Genomic DNA, 17,607 nt, shown 5'->3' on the forward strand with positions numbered 1-17,607 from the left:
TCTGGTCCACCTGTTGATGCCCATTCTCCCGAGATAACAAGTTCCTGTAATGAAGCAGGGTCGCGAGGCTGATTGGCGCTTTGGTGATGCCGAATCAGTCGTTTACAATGTTCTTGTGATACGAAATGAGCCTGCGCTTGGGTTCTCATGGTTAAGGCATTTTGGGCGTATATTTGACCAGGTTTATCTCTGGTAGTTTTTGCTAATGTTTTCATTCTAGACTTACACTTGGCTGCTTCAATAGCACTTTCGTCACCATCATGATTGTGTTCTGTTAAAAGTGTTGGGTTTTCATTTTGAAGAGATGTTGTTAATGCCCCTTTACATGAAAGTGTTCGCTTGACACACCTCCACCGCACCGTTTCACCTCTTGACCACTGCTTGGTATACATGTATCCACTGTAACACAGTTTGAGACCTCCCTTGTTGCTTTCGATAATTTCCATCGCAAAAAAAGTCCACAGAGTCCACTAATCAAATTATTCACAACGTGAGCCAAGAAAACTTCTGATCGATTTCGAATATAGGCTTCGAACACTTATAACATAACAATATAGGCTTCGAACACTTATAACATAACAATATAGGCTTCGAACACTTATAACATAACAATATAGGCTTCGAACACTTATAACATAACAATATAGGCTTCGAACACTTATAACATAACAATATAGGCTTCGAACACTTATAACATAACAATATAGGCTTCGAACACTTATAACATAATAATAATTATCCAGTTTCAGATATCGGTGTATATGCTTGTGTGCCATTTTTTCCTAGGCTAAACAATGTGCCATTTTTTCCTGTGCCATTTTTTCCTGTGCCATTTTTTCCTGTGCCATTCTTTCCAGTGCCATTTTTTTCCGAGTAGCAATTCCACCACCACCAGCAAATGAGATCCCCAGGTAACGAACACACACTTACCTGTCTAATTAGAGAGTAATCACCTCTTATTACCTGGCGAGGAGGAGGAGGGTAATGAGCCGAGATATGTATACTTCTTGTTATAAAGGGAGGAGGAGGAGGAGGAAGAGGAGATAAATCTGTATTGAATTTCGTCAGTTTCTCTCTCTCTCTCTCTCTCTCTCTCTCTCTCTCTCTCTCTCTCTCTCTCTCTCTCTCCATCGTATTTTTGACTGGACAAGTTGAATCAATACACACACACACACACACACACACACACAAAGAGAGAGAGAGAGAGAGAGAGAGAGAGAGAGAGAGAGAGAGAGAGAGAGAGAGAGAGAGAGAGAGAGAGAGAGAGAGGCTGCCCATTAACGTACGATACGTGTGTGTGAGTGTGATTATATGAAATGGAAGAAAAAGAAAACGGTACTTTTTTATATCAAAATTTTTTTTCACTACTACTACTACTACTACTACTACTACTACTACTACTACTACTACTACTACTACTACTACTACTACTACTGCTACTATTATCACACCTGGCCTAATTAGCAGGAAATTTATGTAAATTAGCAATGCGGTATTCAAGTGTTGGAAGGAGGAGGAGGAGGAGAGAGGAGAGAACAATATGTACCATTCTCTCTCTCTCTCTCTCTCTCTCTCTCTCTCTCTCTCTCTCTCTCTCTCTCTCTCTCTCTCTCTCTCTCTCGTACATAGAAACACACACACACACACACACACACACACACACACACACACACACACACACACACACACACACACACACACACACACACACATGTGAAAAAGGAAGAGGAAAGAATAATCAATAGGAAGAAGGAAGGGAAGAAAGAGGAGGAGGTCTAACAAGAGGGAGAGAAGGGAAGGAAGGAAGGAAGAAGAGGACATGAGTTGTACCGAGGCGCCCTTTGTGTGGCTGCCTCGGTTGAGGGTGCGGGCTGGGACTGGTGAAGGGGCGGGTCTCGTGGTGTGTTAGGGTGGTGATGGGGGGCCATATAGTTGTGTTGTGGTGTGGTGGTGTGACGGCAGGCACCGTGGTGGCGGTGTTGTGTTATGAGTGTGGTGCAGGCAGAGTGAGGGTGCGGGGTTGGCGTGGAGCGCGGCGCCCTTCCTGGAATGGTGACGTCCCGCGCACCGTGAGTCTCGCGGGCGGCGGACACAGTGACGGTGCGCGACATGTTCGAGGGGCGGCGGCGGCCCCCCTAGGAGCTCCAGGGCGGCAAGAAGAATGGCGGGGGGCCGTCCCGCACCAGGAGCGTCCTGCTGCCCAGCCCCGTGGTGTGGGGCAGTGACGCGCCGCAGGCCTCCTTCCTGACGCTGCTGCACAACGGCGGCGCCAACGTGCTGCTGGATGGCTACGACGGAGGCGGCGGCGGCGGCGACGGCAGAGGGGCGCGGCGGTGGGGTGGCTGCTAGGGCCACCTTGGCCAATGGGGAGCGCTCCTCAGACTCCCAGGACTCCGGGGCCATTTCGGGCACCACGTCAGGCAAGGAGGCCAGCCCGGGCTGCGAGGAGAGCTCGGGCTCCGAGCAGAGCAGCGCGCCGCTTCACGAGGACCCCCGCCACGAGGAGGACCAGTCCAGCCCCGCCCCAGCCCGCTCCTGCGCGGCCCTGCCCCACTCCCGCACCACGCCCTGCTCAACGGGGGGCGCCATGCCGCGCTGGACGACGCGCTGCGCCCCCTCACTCTCTACGGGCAGGAGACGGGCGGCGGCGACCTGGGCAGGATGCGAGCGGCACACGAGGCCAACATGAGCATGCTGGCGGCGCTGTTCACGGGCGCCAAGCTGGAGGAGGCGCGCCTGGAGGGCAGCAGGGAGGAGCCGCGGAGCCGTCAGTCCCGCTTCCCGGCGCCCCGCAGCCTGCACAGCCCCGAGACAGGATACAAGACCCTGCCCGCATCTTGCTCAGAGCACGCCCTGCGCGGCCTGGCGGGCGGCCTCAGCACGCCCGCACGGCCACAGATGCTGCGCACCATCAAGACGCGCCTGCAGCTGGCGCGGTCCCGCGAGGGCGGCGGGGCGGAGCGGGGCAAGCTGTACCAATGTAACAGCAGCAGCAGCGCCGGCAGCCTCACCCACCTGGCGGGAGGCGGCAGCCCCGCCACCAACGGCGCCTCCACGACCTGTAGGTTCCTGTCGCCCTCCCGCAAGGAGACACCCGTCACGCTGGCGACCGTCACTAGCGCGGTGGGTGGCGCCCCGAAGAGGCCAGACGGGCTGCCGGCGCACTCCGCGGGGCACAACAGCAGCCAGCACTCGCTGCCCCACAACTACCGCAGCCGCTCCGCCTTCAGCTCCCCTGCGGTGTCCCGGCAGCGCGGCCCAGACCCCGGCGGCTCCCTCACCTCGCCCTCGGGCACCGCCCAGCGCCGCTTCTCCAGGCTGGAGCTGCGGCACACAGCGCACGGGTTCCCTAGCGCGGGCGTAGCGCTGAGCCCTCCGTCGCCTGCACAGGGCGCCCAGGCCTTCCACCACAAGATGCAGCTCTTTGACATCATGGAGACCCAGGCCCGCTTCTCCCAGGTAGCGCGCGTGGGGCTGTGTGTGTGTGTGTGTGTGTGTGTGTGTGTGTGGCGGAGGGGGGACTGGCCGGGGGCGGCGACCCCTCTGTACAGTGCAGCACGCATTATTGTGTTACCCTCACCACTCTCTTCACCCAGCCCTCCACCACGCCCCCCACCACACTCCCTCATCCCCCCACTCCTTCACTCTCTCTTGTGTAGCACGAGCATGGTCACACACACACACACACACACACACACACACACACACACACACACAAAACTTTCTCTTTTTATTAAGACTTGCAATACACCGCCTCGCCCACTCCCTCTCTCCCTCTCTCTCTCTCTCTCCCTTTCTCTCTCTCCCTGTCACTTTGTGTTGAGCTGCCTCTGGAACGTGTCGCTTGAGCGGAAAAAGAAAAGAGAAAATGGAAGAGAGAAAAAAAAGTGATTTCCGTACATTTTCAATATAATTTTTTCGTGTTTTTAGGGCAAAACAATTAAACCAAAACTCAGAAATGAAGAATTGTCTCTCCGCTAAAAAACGCGCATACCAAAAATCAGAAATAACTCCAAACGAAAGAGACAAGACCGATCACGAGCAGTTGCGACGCCGTACTGAAAAACATTGAAGTCTCCAATGCTGAAATATTGTTAATCTGTCACTACAATCTTAAAAACACCCTTGAAAAAACCTTTGTAACCTCATCTAGGGTGTTTGGAATGTAGAAATGTTGTTTGGGTGTGTTTGGGAGTGTTTTTATGATTATTTTTATTATATATTTATTTTTTTGTGCTTTAAATTCCAATAACTTCAAATAGAGCCTTTTAAAGAGTGCTTCTCCCTTTAGGAATGTAGAAATATTGTTAATCTGTCACTACAACCTTAAAAACACCCTTGAAAACCACAGTAACTTCAACTACAACCTTTTAAATACAGGTAGCAGGGTTCTCAAGGATGTTTCTCCTGTCAGTAATGCAGAAATGTTGTTAATCTGTCACTAGAACCTTAAAAACACTCTTGAAAACCACAGTAACTTCAACTACAACCTTTTAAATACAGTTAGCAGGGTTCTCAAGAGTGTTTCTCCTTTTAGTAATGCAGAAATATTGTTAATCTGTCTCTAGAATCTTAAAAACACCCATAAAAAGCCCTTGTAACTTCAACTAGGCCTTTGGAAAGTAGAAATTGTGTTAATCTAACACTAGAACCTTAAAAACACCCTTGAAATCCCACGTCACTTCAACCACAGTAAACAAACAAACAAAGAAAATTTATTATTATTCTTTTTATTTACTTGTTTGTTTGTTTATTTATTTTGTTTGAGAGAGAAAGATATTATATATATATATATATATATATATATATATATATATATATATATATATATATATATATATATATATATATATATATATATATATATATATATATATATATATATATTATTTCATTATTTTGTAGTAGTAGTAGTAGTAGTAGTAGTAGTAGTAGTAGTAGTAGTAGTAGTAGTAGTAGTAGTAGCATATTTTCATTGCATTTTGTTGTTGTTGTTGTTGTTGTTGTTGTTGTTATGTGTGTGTGTGTGTGTGTGTGTTTCCATTGTATACATACCATAATACATTAATATTTTTATAGTGAAAATACAAAAAAATATTACTATTATTATTATTATTATTATTATTATTATTATTATTATTATTATTATTATTATTATTATTATCATTATATTATTATTATTATTATTATTATCATTATTATTATCATTATTATCATTATTATTATTGTCATTATTATTATTATTATTATTATTATTATTATTATTATTATTATTATCATTATTGTTACTATTGTTATTACTATTATTATTAGGTAGGTGAGAGGTGAATCAATAATGTACTAGTAGTTGGAAAAATTGATAACTAATTTTTCATACCATTGTCTGGTAAAGGTCACTCACAAAAATGATAGACCCGGGGCATGTTTTCTTCTTATTTTCCTCCTCCTCCTCCTCTTCCTACCCTCCCCCCTTTCTCTCTCTCTCTCTCTCTCTCTCTCTCTCTCTCTCTCTCTCTCTCTCTCTCTCTCTGACTGTCTTCAGCCTCTCTCTCGCTATCACAAGCACATGCATAAGACTTTCTTCTTTCTCTCACCCCTATTCTGTCCACCTTTCTAATGCAAGAGTTAACCAGTATTCTCAATCAATCACCACTATTCTGTCCTCCTCTCAATTGCAAGAGTTAACTCTCTGCCTCTCGTTGCCATTGATCAATGACTCTCTTACATAAAATAAATAAATAAAATAATGATATATATAAAATGAATGACCAATTAAATTAAAGAACGAAATTTTTGTAAGCCTAATCTAGCCTAATCTAGCCTAGCCCAACTTAACTGAACCCAGTGTATCTGTCAGATGAAAACAGAATTGAGACACGTCTCAATCTCTTTTTTTCGGTATTGTTACACCAGGGGTATGGGTGCGGGTGGCAGCACTGTGGAGTTGGCAGCACTGGGAGAAGCGGGAACAGGCAGAGAGGGGAGACGCGTGGCCAGAGAGGAGGCCAGCGTGTGCCTGCCTGCTTTGTAAGTGTTTCCCTGCCTGTTGAGTGCCTGTCGTGCCCTGGGAGACTTGTGGTGCCTCCTGTAAACTTGTAAAGCAGTGTACTTGCGGAGGATTTGTCGATAAACCTAGGAAATAGTGCCCGTGTTTTCCCTTGTGCCCCGGCCTCGTGTGTGTGTGTGTGTTTTGTCCCGGCGTTCAGAGTGCTACTTATTTGAGGCCCCGCTGCTCAAGTTTCTTGATCTGTGCCCGTGTGGATAACACGCCCGCCCGGAGTGAGGGGTAGGCACAACAGTATTATTAGAAACATGAACCGTCTAACAGCCACGAAAAAGAAATGTAAATTTTCGTATGGAGAAGCAAAAATCACTGGAATTTGGCTTTCTAAACTAACCTAATTCTCTCTCTCTCTCTCTCTCTCTCTCTCTCTCTCTCTCTCTCTCTGTCAAATGTGCAGGTATGGCAGTCCATGGAAGTAATGTTTGGCAGAGCAAAGGACTGACTTGTGTTCCTTGTTGATAACAAACAAACATGAGCAGGCAGGGTGTAGTAATGTTTTGATGCTACACTGATGCATTGACAAATAATAATCATAAATGGTTTATTAATAATCCAGTAAGGACAAAATTTATATTGTACTGGATACAAAAAATAATATGTAATAAATATAAGCTTAAAATTAGGAACTTATTAACTAAGGTGGTATTACAGGAGGAGGAGGAGGAGGAAGAGGAGGAGGAGGAGAAGGAGGTTTTGTATTGCTGTACAGGAGGAGGAAGAGATTTTGTGTTGCTGGCAAGAGGAAGAGATTTTGTGTTGCTTGGAAGGGGAAGAAGAGATCTTGTGTTGCTGGGAAGGGGAAGATGAAATTTTGTGTTGCTGGGAAGGGGAAGAAGAAATTTTTGGCAGTCATGGAGAATGTGTGTCCCTCCTGGCTGGGTCCTGCATCATGGTGGTATGAGTTGCCAGTGATGTGTCTCTGCTACAGTGCTGCCATGCCAGGTGAGTGAGGCAGCCTGGCAGCACAGTGGAATGTTATGATGGGCAGCTAATGTATGTGCACAGGAAAAATAAATGCTGGATTCTTTAAAAAATCAGTTTATCTGTATTTTACTGGAGAAAGGCTAAACATAAGTTAAAAGTAATGTGTGGGATCCAAGGAATTAGTAATGTTTTCTTTGAAAGCTATTGGGATTAATTTCAATGGAGAAAAAGGTTCTGATAAACTGGAATGGCTGCTGTCACCATTCTTTTACTTGTCAGTCAATGGTAGGTGTCTGACTCCTTAAATATCACAGCCACACATGATGCCTGTCTCATGACACAAAAGTAGTACAGCTGAACACCACACTATAACCACTTGGGTTAACTTGGAAGGTTCACCCCTGTGGACGCTCCATAACAAGTCACTCTAACTGCCATGCATCAATGGCCTGCCTTACCTTACCTTACCTTACTGCAGTGTCTTATCCTCCAGTACATTAGCAACTATGGACCTCTACTCTTGTCTGCATTGTGTAGCTTGTATCATCTGCACTGCTGTCATCCTTGCACTTGTCAGCTTCACCAAACTTTCCATGTATATCTCCCCTGGTCTTTTTCTTCTACTCCCCTCTATCATTCCCCTCGGAACAGCATGACTGTGTATGAAGTGTTATTGACTGGTGACAGCAAGGTAAGTGGCATCAATCCTTGCTCTTGTAAAACTGAGCCTGGCCAGTTGCAGAACACAGTATGATAGTTTGATGCCATTTTCATGAGTAAATTTTTATTTTCAATGAAGTCTGACCGTATATTTCAACTTCCAAACCTAACCATGAAGTTTTGTCTCCCCGCATCCCTGAACAGTCTCACCAGCTGCCTTGCTTCACTCCCCTGGCCATGTGAAACAGGCAGGCCAACAGCTGTCATGAGCCAGTCACAGTGTACACTATCACAGTGCATAGTATCTGCCCAGTCCAGTATTTCCATTCCTTGCATTAATGTATTTTATTTTATTTATTTATTTATTTTATGTAAGAGAGACACAGGCCAAGGGGAATAAATAGTGAAAAAAAAGACCACTAAGGTGCCAGTCTCAAAAGAAAGGTTAGAATGAGAGGATAAATGTCTTAAAACCTTTGTCTTGAAAGAGTTCAATTCATAGGAAGGAGGAAATACAGAAGCAGACAGGGAGTTCCAGTGTATGCCATGAATAGATCCCCTTTTGTGTGTGTGTGTGTGTGTGTGTGTGTGTGTGTGTGTGTGTGTGTGTGTGTGTGTGTGTGTGTGTGTTTTATGTAGGAGGGACACTGGCCAAGGGCAACAAAAATCCAATAAAAAAAAAAATGGCCCCTGAAATGCCAGTCCCATAAAAAGGTCCAAAGTGGTAGTCAAAAATTGAAGGACAAGTGTCTTGAAACCTTGTGTGTGTGTGTGTGTGTGTGTGTGTGTGTGTGTGTGTGTGTGTGTGTGTGTGTGTGTGTGTGTGTGTGTGTGTGTATATATATTTATGTAGTTGTATGGGAGGGGACCTATACTTGTGGTGTCCTGTCTTTGTATCTCATGGTGTTTAACATGGCCCTTAAAAAAATTGATGTATTCTCTGTTCTTTCCCATCCCATTCTATGGATTGGATGGGAAAGCTGTTCATTTTCATATTCTTTTTTTTTTTTTTTATCTTCCTTCCATGTCCTCTTGTGTCTCTCATGTCCCACTGTATTAGGTCTTCTCTATCCTCCATGTCCATATTCTTCATGATTATATAAATTGCCATCAGTCTCCTTCTTGCCTTCTTTGTTCCAGCATTGTCAATTCCAGTTTTGCTAGTCTCTCCTCATATAACATGTCCAACAAGTATGGAACAAATGTTGTTGCTGCTCTTTGAATCCTTTCAGGTTTCAAAGGTCTGATGTAATTTGTTGTGCTTTGTGAGCACACTGTTGCTGCATATTCCAGCCTTGGCCTTATCAGAGTGATGGTCACTTTCTTTACCCTTTCTTCATCCATGTGGACAAATGCCACTCATGTTTTTTTTTTTTTTTTTTTCTCTCCTCATTAGCTTGTAAGTCTCTCCAACAATTTTATTAATGTGTTTCTCAGGTGACGTGTTGTCTGACATGAATACTCCTAGAGATCTCTCTGACTTTGATTTCTGTATAATCTCTCCTCCAAGTTTATATTCCCTCGAAATCCTTTGCTTGCTCATTCCAAACTCCGTTACACTGAATTTCTTGACACTGAATTACATTTCCCATGTGCAGCTCCATTTCCAACTTGTATTAAGGTGTTGCAGTATTTCACAATTGTCCTGTACACTCACTTGTCTTGTGAGTTTAGCATTGTAGGCAAAGAAACTTTTACTGATTCCCTCATTCATGTCATTCATATATGTTGCAAACATAATTAGGGGCAAAACTGATCCCTGTGGGTGATAACTTCCTTCCAAGGAGATCACTTGTCTAATAATCACTCACATTTCCCTGTCTGTCACTGTTATTTGCCCAGGGTCGTGTGCTGGTGCTGCTGGAAGTTATGAGGAGTTGTCTTGCTGTCCAGCCAGCCATTCCCTTACGTTAAGAGCTCATGGTTCATGGTGACTGATCTCTGGGTAGGACTGAGGCTCATGTGCCACACACTGTTACAGTCAGACCACAACCCTCATCTCTCATCCCGTATCTACAATACTTGCTGCTGGTAAACAGTTGCTATGTTAAGAGGTTCACTCCTCTCTCTTACTATTCCTGGGACTTGAACCCATCCTGATTAATGATTTTTATGATTTTGCTTATGTCTTGATCCTAATGATAGATAAACAAAGAGAAAAAAAATATTGAACCCAGCTAATTAAGTCTGTGATCTTTGAAAATAATCCTGATGAGAGAAGAATGCTTTTAACAGTGTGCTTAATGGTCATCCTACTTCCTGCCATTCTTTCAGTGTGATGAATTAGAAGGCTGTATTTGATTCTGCTCTTGACCACTCCTATATTTCTTTGTACCATTAACTCTTTTCTGTTATTTAGCATCTTTTCATTTTTTTCTGTTGCTTATGAGAGCCACATCTAAACACTATACTGGCTACAAATGTGAAGATCTATTCCTGTAATTCTTTTCTCTTTCTTGTGACAGCCACATCTAAACATTACACTGGCTACAAATGTGAAACTCTTTTCTCTCTCCTGACATCTTTATCTAAATATTATACTTGCTAGGAATTTGATAATCTATTTAATTCTTTTCTCTCTCTTGTGACAGCTTTAAACATTGTATTGGCTTGGAATTTCATAATCTATTTAATTCTTTTCTCTGTCTTGTGACAGCTTTATCTAAGCATTATACTGGCTAGGAATTTGAGGATGTATTCACTTGAAAAATTGTTTTCTCTACATTGTGGATGTATGCAATGACTACATACAGTGCATATGAATTACTGTTGAAAGAGTTGATTAATGTGGGGTGTAGTCATCTTGTTTCCTGCCAGTCTTTCTCCATGACAAATTGCATGGTGTGTTTGATCCTCCCCATGCCCATTCCTGTATTCCTTCACTCCATTCACCCTTCACTGGTATTCAACACATTTTTCCTCCCTGAGGCATTCTATTTTGTTTGACACCCACTTCCAAACATTATACTGGCCAGAAATGTGAAAATCTATTCATTATTTTTTTCCCTTCCTTGTGAGAGCCACAGCTGAATGTTAATATGTGCTGGATACAAATTTAAATATCTATTTTTTAGTCTTTTTGTCTTCCTTGTGACAGCCACATCTAAACATTATACCTAATAGAAATGTGAAAATACATTATTTTAATTCCTTTCTCTTTCTTCTGACAGCCACTACTAAATATTATATTGGCCAAAAAACTACAAATCTATTGTTTTCATTCTTTTGTTTATCCTGTGAGAGCCTCATCTAAACATTATACTGGTTAGAAATGTGAAAATCCATTCTGTTTTTTCTCTACCTTGTGACAGTCACATCTAAATATTATAAATGTATTTTCAAGTTCTTTTTGTCTTGTTTGTGACAGCCACTTCTAAACATCATACTGGATATAACTTTGAAGTCTATTCTTTTCTTTCCTTGTTGATGCTTGCAGAGATTGTGCACAGTGCCCTAAGTGGTTGGAGTTGTTGCTGAGAGCTAATTAAGGTACAGTAAAATCCCTCTTATCCAGCATCAACGGGACCGCCGACATGCCGGATACTTGAATATTACTGGATACTTGAATAGAAGTGAAATTATGTACACAATCACCACCCTACACTCACGCATCCTACCATAACAAAGATCAGCTGATCTTAATCAGCAGCTGATCTGATCAACTGCTTAAGTGTAAGCACAACACATTTCCTCTTTTCTACAACTTTAGGCATGATGAAGGTGTCAGGCGATAAACTGCACACGCGGGTGTGAGTCACTGAGTAAACACAGTGTAGTGGGCCGCGGGTGGCATGAAGCAGTGCTCTCTGGTGGCGAGGGGACAAAGTATGCCTTGCGCGGGAATTTTAATTGATTTTATGAGTACACATTGATTTTTTATTGATTTTAAGGCTCGGGGAAAAATGTGCCGGATACTTAAAGCTGCCGGATGAGAGGGATTTTACTGTACATATTATTACATTATTACAGTATTACAGACACTCAGGAGCAAAGGAGTGAGGAAGAAAGCTTAGTCCAGTAGTATGTACTAATCCAGATGTTTTGTAATGTGATAATGCAGTGTGTTTAGTGTTTGGAATTGATGTTTAAGGAGTTGATTAATGCACATGTTATTATTACAGGTATTCAAGAGCCAGGGAATAAGCAAGAAAGCTGAGTCCAGTCTGCTGTCTGCACATTAAGCCTCAGCTTGTTTGCTCCCATTATGTATTGTACTTAAAGCTTTGAATTATTATTGAAAGAGTTAATTAAAGCATACATTATTATTACAGGCATTCAAGAGCAAGGGAGTGAGGAGAAAAGCTTAGTCCAGTCTGCTGTCTGTGCATCAAGCCTGAGCTGGTCTGCTCCCACGGTGCAGCGTGTGGCAGTGTTAGCAGACACGGCTCTTGTCTGCACCTCATCCTCTTAAAGATATGAGGTGAGCAAGAGGGTGATATTGGTGTAGCTTTGTGTACCATGTGGGAAAACTCCTGCTATGGGGTAGAGTCCTTGGTTATAGAAACAATACATTTACTCTGGATGATACACACTAAGACTAAGATACCACTGAGTGGTTTAACTGCCCTACAGGCCTCAGTGAGTACATTGTGGCTTAATTAGGGTCGGACCATTTCATCCTGAGTGTTTATGTGTTGTCCTTTCTGGGAATTTCCCAGCCTGTGGCACTGCCAGACTTTTTAATGGGCAAATTACCAGATTAGACCCTAAGTGTCAGAGATAACCTTGCTTCCAACTCTCTCTCTCTCTCTCTCTCTCTCTCTCTCTCTCTCTCTCTCTCTCTCTCTCTCTCTCTCTCTCTCTCTCTCTCTCTCTCTCTCTCTCTCTCTCTCTCTCTCTCTCTCTCTCTCTCTCTCTCTCTCTCTCTCTCTTTTTTCACGTGCTGTGTGAGAGGAAGTGACCAGTGGATTGACAGGTCACTCTGACAGACTGAGTCTGAGTCACTGACTAACTGACTGAGTCACTCAGAGAAACGTGACAACACCTGGAGGAAACGTTGCCAAGTGTATTGTGGTGTTTGCAAAACACAATGCAGTTCTCACTAAAAAATAGACATATATTACATTAACTTACCTTTTTATATCATTACAGTGTATATATGCTACAACTCCATTTAATGTTGTAGTAGTAAGTATCTGACATAAGGTATGTGTTGGTAAAGTTTAGCAGCACCACAGGACGGGAAATCCCCAGAAAGGACAATACCCAAATGTTGAGGATAAAAGGGTCAGACCATAGGTGAGGCTGTCCGAGTGTTGGAGTGGAGTGGTGTTTGTACGCTGGTGTCAAAAGCAGGTCTTCTGTGAAGGAAGAGAGAGTGGCTGCTCAGACTGGAGGCCAAGACACCTTCACGTGTCTGGCCTCACCACAAGTCCCTAGAACATCATGTCAGTTAAGAGAACTCAGGGTATTAGTTTGTCCTTTTCACAACTATAGACCCAACTAGTTATGGAATTTGGTATTATTTCTGAGATAGTAATCACCCAAAAAGCATTACTTACTGCATTATTAGATGGTAAGTGAACTGAACTGTATAAACCTTTTGCTTGTTCTTAGGACAAGTAAAAAGATATATGGCCAGCTGTGCTATACCTAAGCTCCTGGGGTGTAGTAGGATGGTCCATGAAACTGTCCCTTTCCACCACGGGCTGGCTGGGCTAAGAGTGTGAGTGATGTGTGTGTGTGTGTGTGTGTGTAATATAGGGTTTGAGCAGGGCTCATAGTGTCCTGTCTCCATAGCTATATTTATCCAGCATTTCCTTAAATTTCTGCATGTTTGGTGCTCTAACAACCTCTTCATTTAAGCAATTCCAGATATTCACAGCTCTATGTGGAAGACTGTTCTTCTTGATGCCCCTCAAACACTGACTCTTCTTCCCTCTCAGTCCTCCTATATGTTTCTTCTTCCACAATAATCTTTTATGCAGAACTTTATCAAAAGTTTTTTGATGTCCAAGCACACTACATCTACCCACCCATCTCTGTTTTGTACTTCATCTATTACTCTTGTATAGAAACTCTGTACATTTGGTACACATGACCTTCCTCTTCTGAAACCAAATTGTCTATTTGTTATAACTTTGTTCTTTTCCAAATATTTCACTCACTTTTCTTTGATCACTATTTCACAGATCTTGCCTATAACACTAGCTACCAACACCAGTCTATAATTTAGTGGCTCAGTCCTCTTTCCTCCTTTGTGTATTGACACTATATTTGCTCTCTTCCACTCTTTTGGTACTTTTCCCTCTATCAGTGAGCTGTTAATCACATCCCAAATTGGCTCCACCACTTGTTCTCTACATTCCTTTAGTGTCCAGCCTGATACTTCATCAAGCCCCAATGCTTTCCTGACATCCAACTCTCATAACAATTTGCCAATTTCATGTTTTTGCACCAAGACTTCCTGTAACCCTTCCCACCACACTTCCTCATTTGGTTCTATAAAATTTGCTTCCACATTGAACACAGACCTAAAACTCTCATTCATAATTTCACTCATCTGTTCCACTGTTTGATATATCCTTTCTCCCTTTACTATCTTGTCAATGGTCTCTCTGTTTATCATCTTTCCATTAATATACCTGTAAAAAAAAGCTTGGGGTCTTCTTCACATTTCTTTACCACATCCTTTTCAAGTTGTTTCTCCTCCTCTCTTCTTATTCTAAAATATTTATTCCTTGCCTCCTTATACTGCTTTCTATTCTTTTCATTTTTTTTGCTTCTTCAATTTTTCCAAGCTATATCCTTTCTCTTCTTAGCTTATGCACATCTGGCATTATACCAAATATGTTTGTTCCTCCTTACTTTTTATATAGGTACATACTTCTGCACACCTTCATTGTACTTCTTCAAGAATGTTTCATATTTCTCTTGCACTCTCATGCCTTCCGTAAGTCCCTTCCAAAGAATTTTCTTAACTCTGCAAAATTTGTCTTTGCGTGATTTAATCTCCCATTTTTATAATCCTCCTTACATGCTAGAACCTCCCAGTCTTACAGTACCACTTCTAACACCACATGGTCACTTTTTCCCTTTGGGATTAAGCATTTAATGTTTGGACAGGGCTTTTTTTTTTTTTTTTTTTTTTTTTTTTTTTTTTTTTTTTTTTTTTGTGAACACCAGGTCTAGCATTGATGGTTCCTTCTCCTCTCTGTATCTTGTAAATTCCTCCACCCATCGGTCCATTGTATTCAACATAGCTAACTGTAGCGTTTCTTCACTCCATTGTCCAGCATTTCCATTAACTTCCATCTCCTCCCAGCTTACATTTTTGTGGTTAAAGTCTCCCACTAGTAGTATTTTACTGTCCTTCCTTATCATGTTGTCTAGGCACTTCAACACTTCCTTTTGCATTTCCTTGTGTTGTGGCATGTACGTTAATATGATCCTCCTCCTCTCTCTTCCACTAGTCCTGATTGTTATACCTATCACCTCCACCATACCATCTCCACGTTGCACTTCTTCCACATATATATCATCTCGAAGTATTATCAGTACTCCTCCTCCTCCTTTTCCCTTTCTATCTCTCCTCTAGTAATTATATCTCTCCTCCTTAAAGCTTAAGTGGACTTCCTCTTTTAACTTTGTCTCTGTTAGGCACAACACATCTGGTCTACTTTCTTTCAGGTAATCTCTCACTTCCAGTACACCTGAGAGTAACCCATCTATGTTTGTATAAATTACTCTTAATGTACTGCTTCCCCACCACTTGTAATTTCTCCATCTGCTGCTGTGGTTCTTTCAGTACTTGTTCCCTTTCCCAAGTGTACCATTTCCTCAGTGTCATATCTAGTATCTTCCAATAAAATTTCCTCTTCTCGGTCTCTGTCCTTCTGTTGTTTTTTTCCTTAGCTTCATTTCTCAGGTCCCGCTCTTTTTCCCTTTCTTCCAAGTTCATATCTCTTTTTACCCAAATATTTTTGTATTCTGAACTTTCAGCCAGCTTCCTGATTCTCACTAGGATCTGCCGTATTGCAACTTGGGATCTCATTCTCACTTTTAATGGTCTTTTACCTCCCTCACTATATTTTCCAATTCTATATGCCTCTTCCACTTCTCGTTCCAGTCCCTGTTCCTCATCTTGGACCATTGTAATAATTTTCCTTACCAGTTCCTTCTCTTCCATCTCTCAGATTTAACTGGGTTTTCTTCTCTTGCAGTCCATGTGTGTGTGTGTGTGTGTGTGTGTGTGTGTGTGTGTGTGTGTGTGTGTGTGTGTGTGTGTTGCTTTGTATGGGCCACTACATATGTGATTACCAGTCTGGTATACAGAAAGATAGATAGATTATTATTGCTGCTGCTGCTGCTGCTGCTGTATATAGATAAATAGATAGATTTTACTTTTTTTTTCCTTTTTTTTTTACTCCAGAGAAGGTAGAAAGATACCCATAACAATATATTTTACTTTGCTCCAGAAAATATAGGAATGTACCTATAACAATTTCCTAAAGCTGTTTTCCCATCCAGGTGGTGTGAGCACTGGGACAAGATGAAGAGAGTACGCAGCAAGTTTGTGGATGTTTTGCGGCTGCACGTGCGGGGTGGAGCGGGGGGCATGGGTCTGCCGCGCCTCGGGGGAGTGGGAGGCGCAGGGGGTGATGTGTATGTGGAGGGGAAGGAAGGTGAAGCATGGAGACACTGTGTCTGTTGTGATGGGAAGTGACATAGAGAGATTATGTTTGTTATGACAGGAAGTGAGGCTTGGCATTTAAACACTGTTATGACAGGGAATGAGGCTTGGAAACTTCCTTCTCACCCTGCTCTCTCTCTCACAGACCACTTCTCACCCTGCTCTCCCTCTCATAGACCACTTCTCACCCTGTTTCCCTCTCACAGACCACTTCTCATTCTGCTCTCCCTCTCACAGACCACTTCTCACCCTGCTCTCCCTCTCACAGACCACTTCTCACCCTGCTCTCCCTCACACAGACCACTTCTCACCCTGCTCTCCCTCTCACAGACCACTTCTCACCCTGCTCTCCCTCACACAGACCACTTCTCACCCTGCTCTCCCTCTCACAGACCACTTCTCACCCTGCTCTCCCTCTCACAGACCACTTCTCACCCTGCTCTCCCTCCCACAGACCACTTCTCACCCTGCTCTCCCTCTCACAGACCATTTCTCACCCTGCTCTCCCTCTCACAGACCACTTCTCATCCTGCTCTCCCTCTCATAGACCACTTCTCACCCTGCTCTCCCTCTCACAGACCACTTCTCACACTGCCCTCTCTCACAGACCACTTCTCACCCTGCTCTCCCTCTCACAGACCACTTCTCACCCTGCTCTCCATCTCACAGACCACATCCCTCTTACCCTGCTCTCTCTGTCTCTCTCTTTCCCTCACAGGCCACAGTCTGCTGAAGCTGTGCAAGGCTCAGCCAGACCAGCAGTGGGTTGGGGCAGCTGGCATGGACAGTTACAAGTATCGCATCTGTGGGGAGGCTGGCGCTGAGCTGATCATTCCTGTCCCTACAGGCACCACCGTCTGGCTCGAGCAGCACCAGAAATTGCTGGGTGAGAATGCCACTCTCACCTTTTTCCTGATGGCACTCTCACTCTTTTCCTTTTTCACCCTGTCTTTATTTTCTCTTTGATCTCTTGTTAGAATTTTTTTTTTATTGACAGGAAAGAATTGGTTCTGAAATAGACTGGTGGATGAATGGAATGGACTCAGTAATCAGTTGTTAGTGTATATGTATGTATGTGTGTGTGTGTGTAGGATGGTTAAGCTGTAATCAGTAGAAATATTTCCCTAAGTTAAGGTGTGATTTTTATCTTTTCTTCCTTTTTTTTTTTTTTTTTTTTCAGGTGAGATAAACTGTGCAGGAGACAAGGTGTTGGTGGCTTGAGGTGGGCAGAGCAGCAACCCCAGCAACCAGTACAATGGGCAGAAGGGACAGGTGGGTACTGGTGGGACATCAGGAACACTGGCACTTCCTTGGCTTATTTATTTAT

At 43.3% G+C, this 17,607-nt stretch overlaps 2 protein-coding genes across 20 annotated transcripts in view; one reads left to right on the plus strand and one right to left on the minus strand.

The window, feature by feature from the left end:
* LOC135098626 (uncharacterized) overlaps positions 1-958 on the minus strand; it is a 2,227-nt gene extending 1,269 nt beyond the window's left edge. Inside the window, exon 1 of the mRNA XM_064000971.1 lies at positions 1-958. This exon is cut by the window's left edge and continues 771 nt beyond it. Coding sequence (XP_063857041.1) covers positions 1-446 — 446 coding nt within the window. The 5' untranslated portion in view covers positions 447-958.
* LOC135098628 (GTP-binding protein 10-like) overlaps positions 1-17,607 on the plus strand; it is a 115,689-nt gene that overhangs the window by 75,972 nt on the left and 22,110 nt on the right. For 6 of the 19 annotated variants that reach the window (XR_010267186.1, XR_010267185.1, XR_010267182.1 and 3 more), the window contains 3 exons: positions 11,920-12,068; positions 16,118-17,166; positions 17,461-17,552. Coding sequence is in view for 3 of the 19 variants with exons in the window: in XM_064000984.1 (XP_063857054.1) it covers positions 12,064-12,068; positions 16,118-16,272; positions 16,999-17,166; positions 17,461-17,501 (369 nt within the window). In the remaining 16 variants the exon portion in view is untranslated. Of the gene's footprint in view, positions 1-5,549; positions 6,028-9,490; positions 9,680-11,919; positions 12,069-16,117; positions 17,167-17,460; positions 17,553-17,607 lie in introns of those variants that run through there. The other 13 variants (XM_064000984.1, XR_010267184.1, XM_064000978.1 and 10 more) reach the window with 13 other exon arrangements.

The sequence above is a fragment of the Scylla paramamosain genome, unplaced genomic scaffold (genome assembly GCF_035594125.1).
Source record: "Scylla paramamosain isolate STU-SP2022 unplaced genomic scaffold, ASM3559412v1 Contig71, whole genome shotgun sequence".
Taxonomy (NCBI): Eukaryota; Metazoa; Arthropoda; class Malacostraca; order Decapoda; family Portunidae; genus Scylla; species Scylla paramamosain.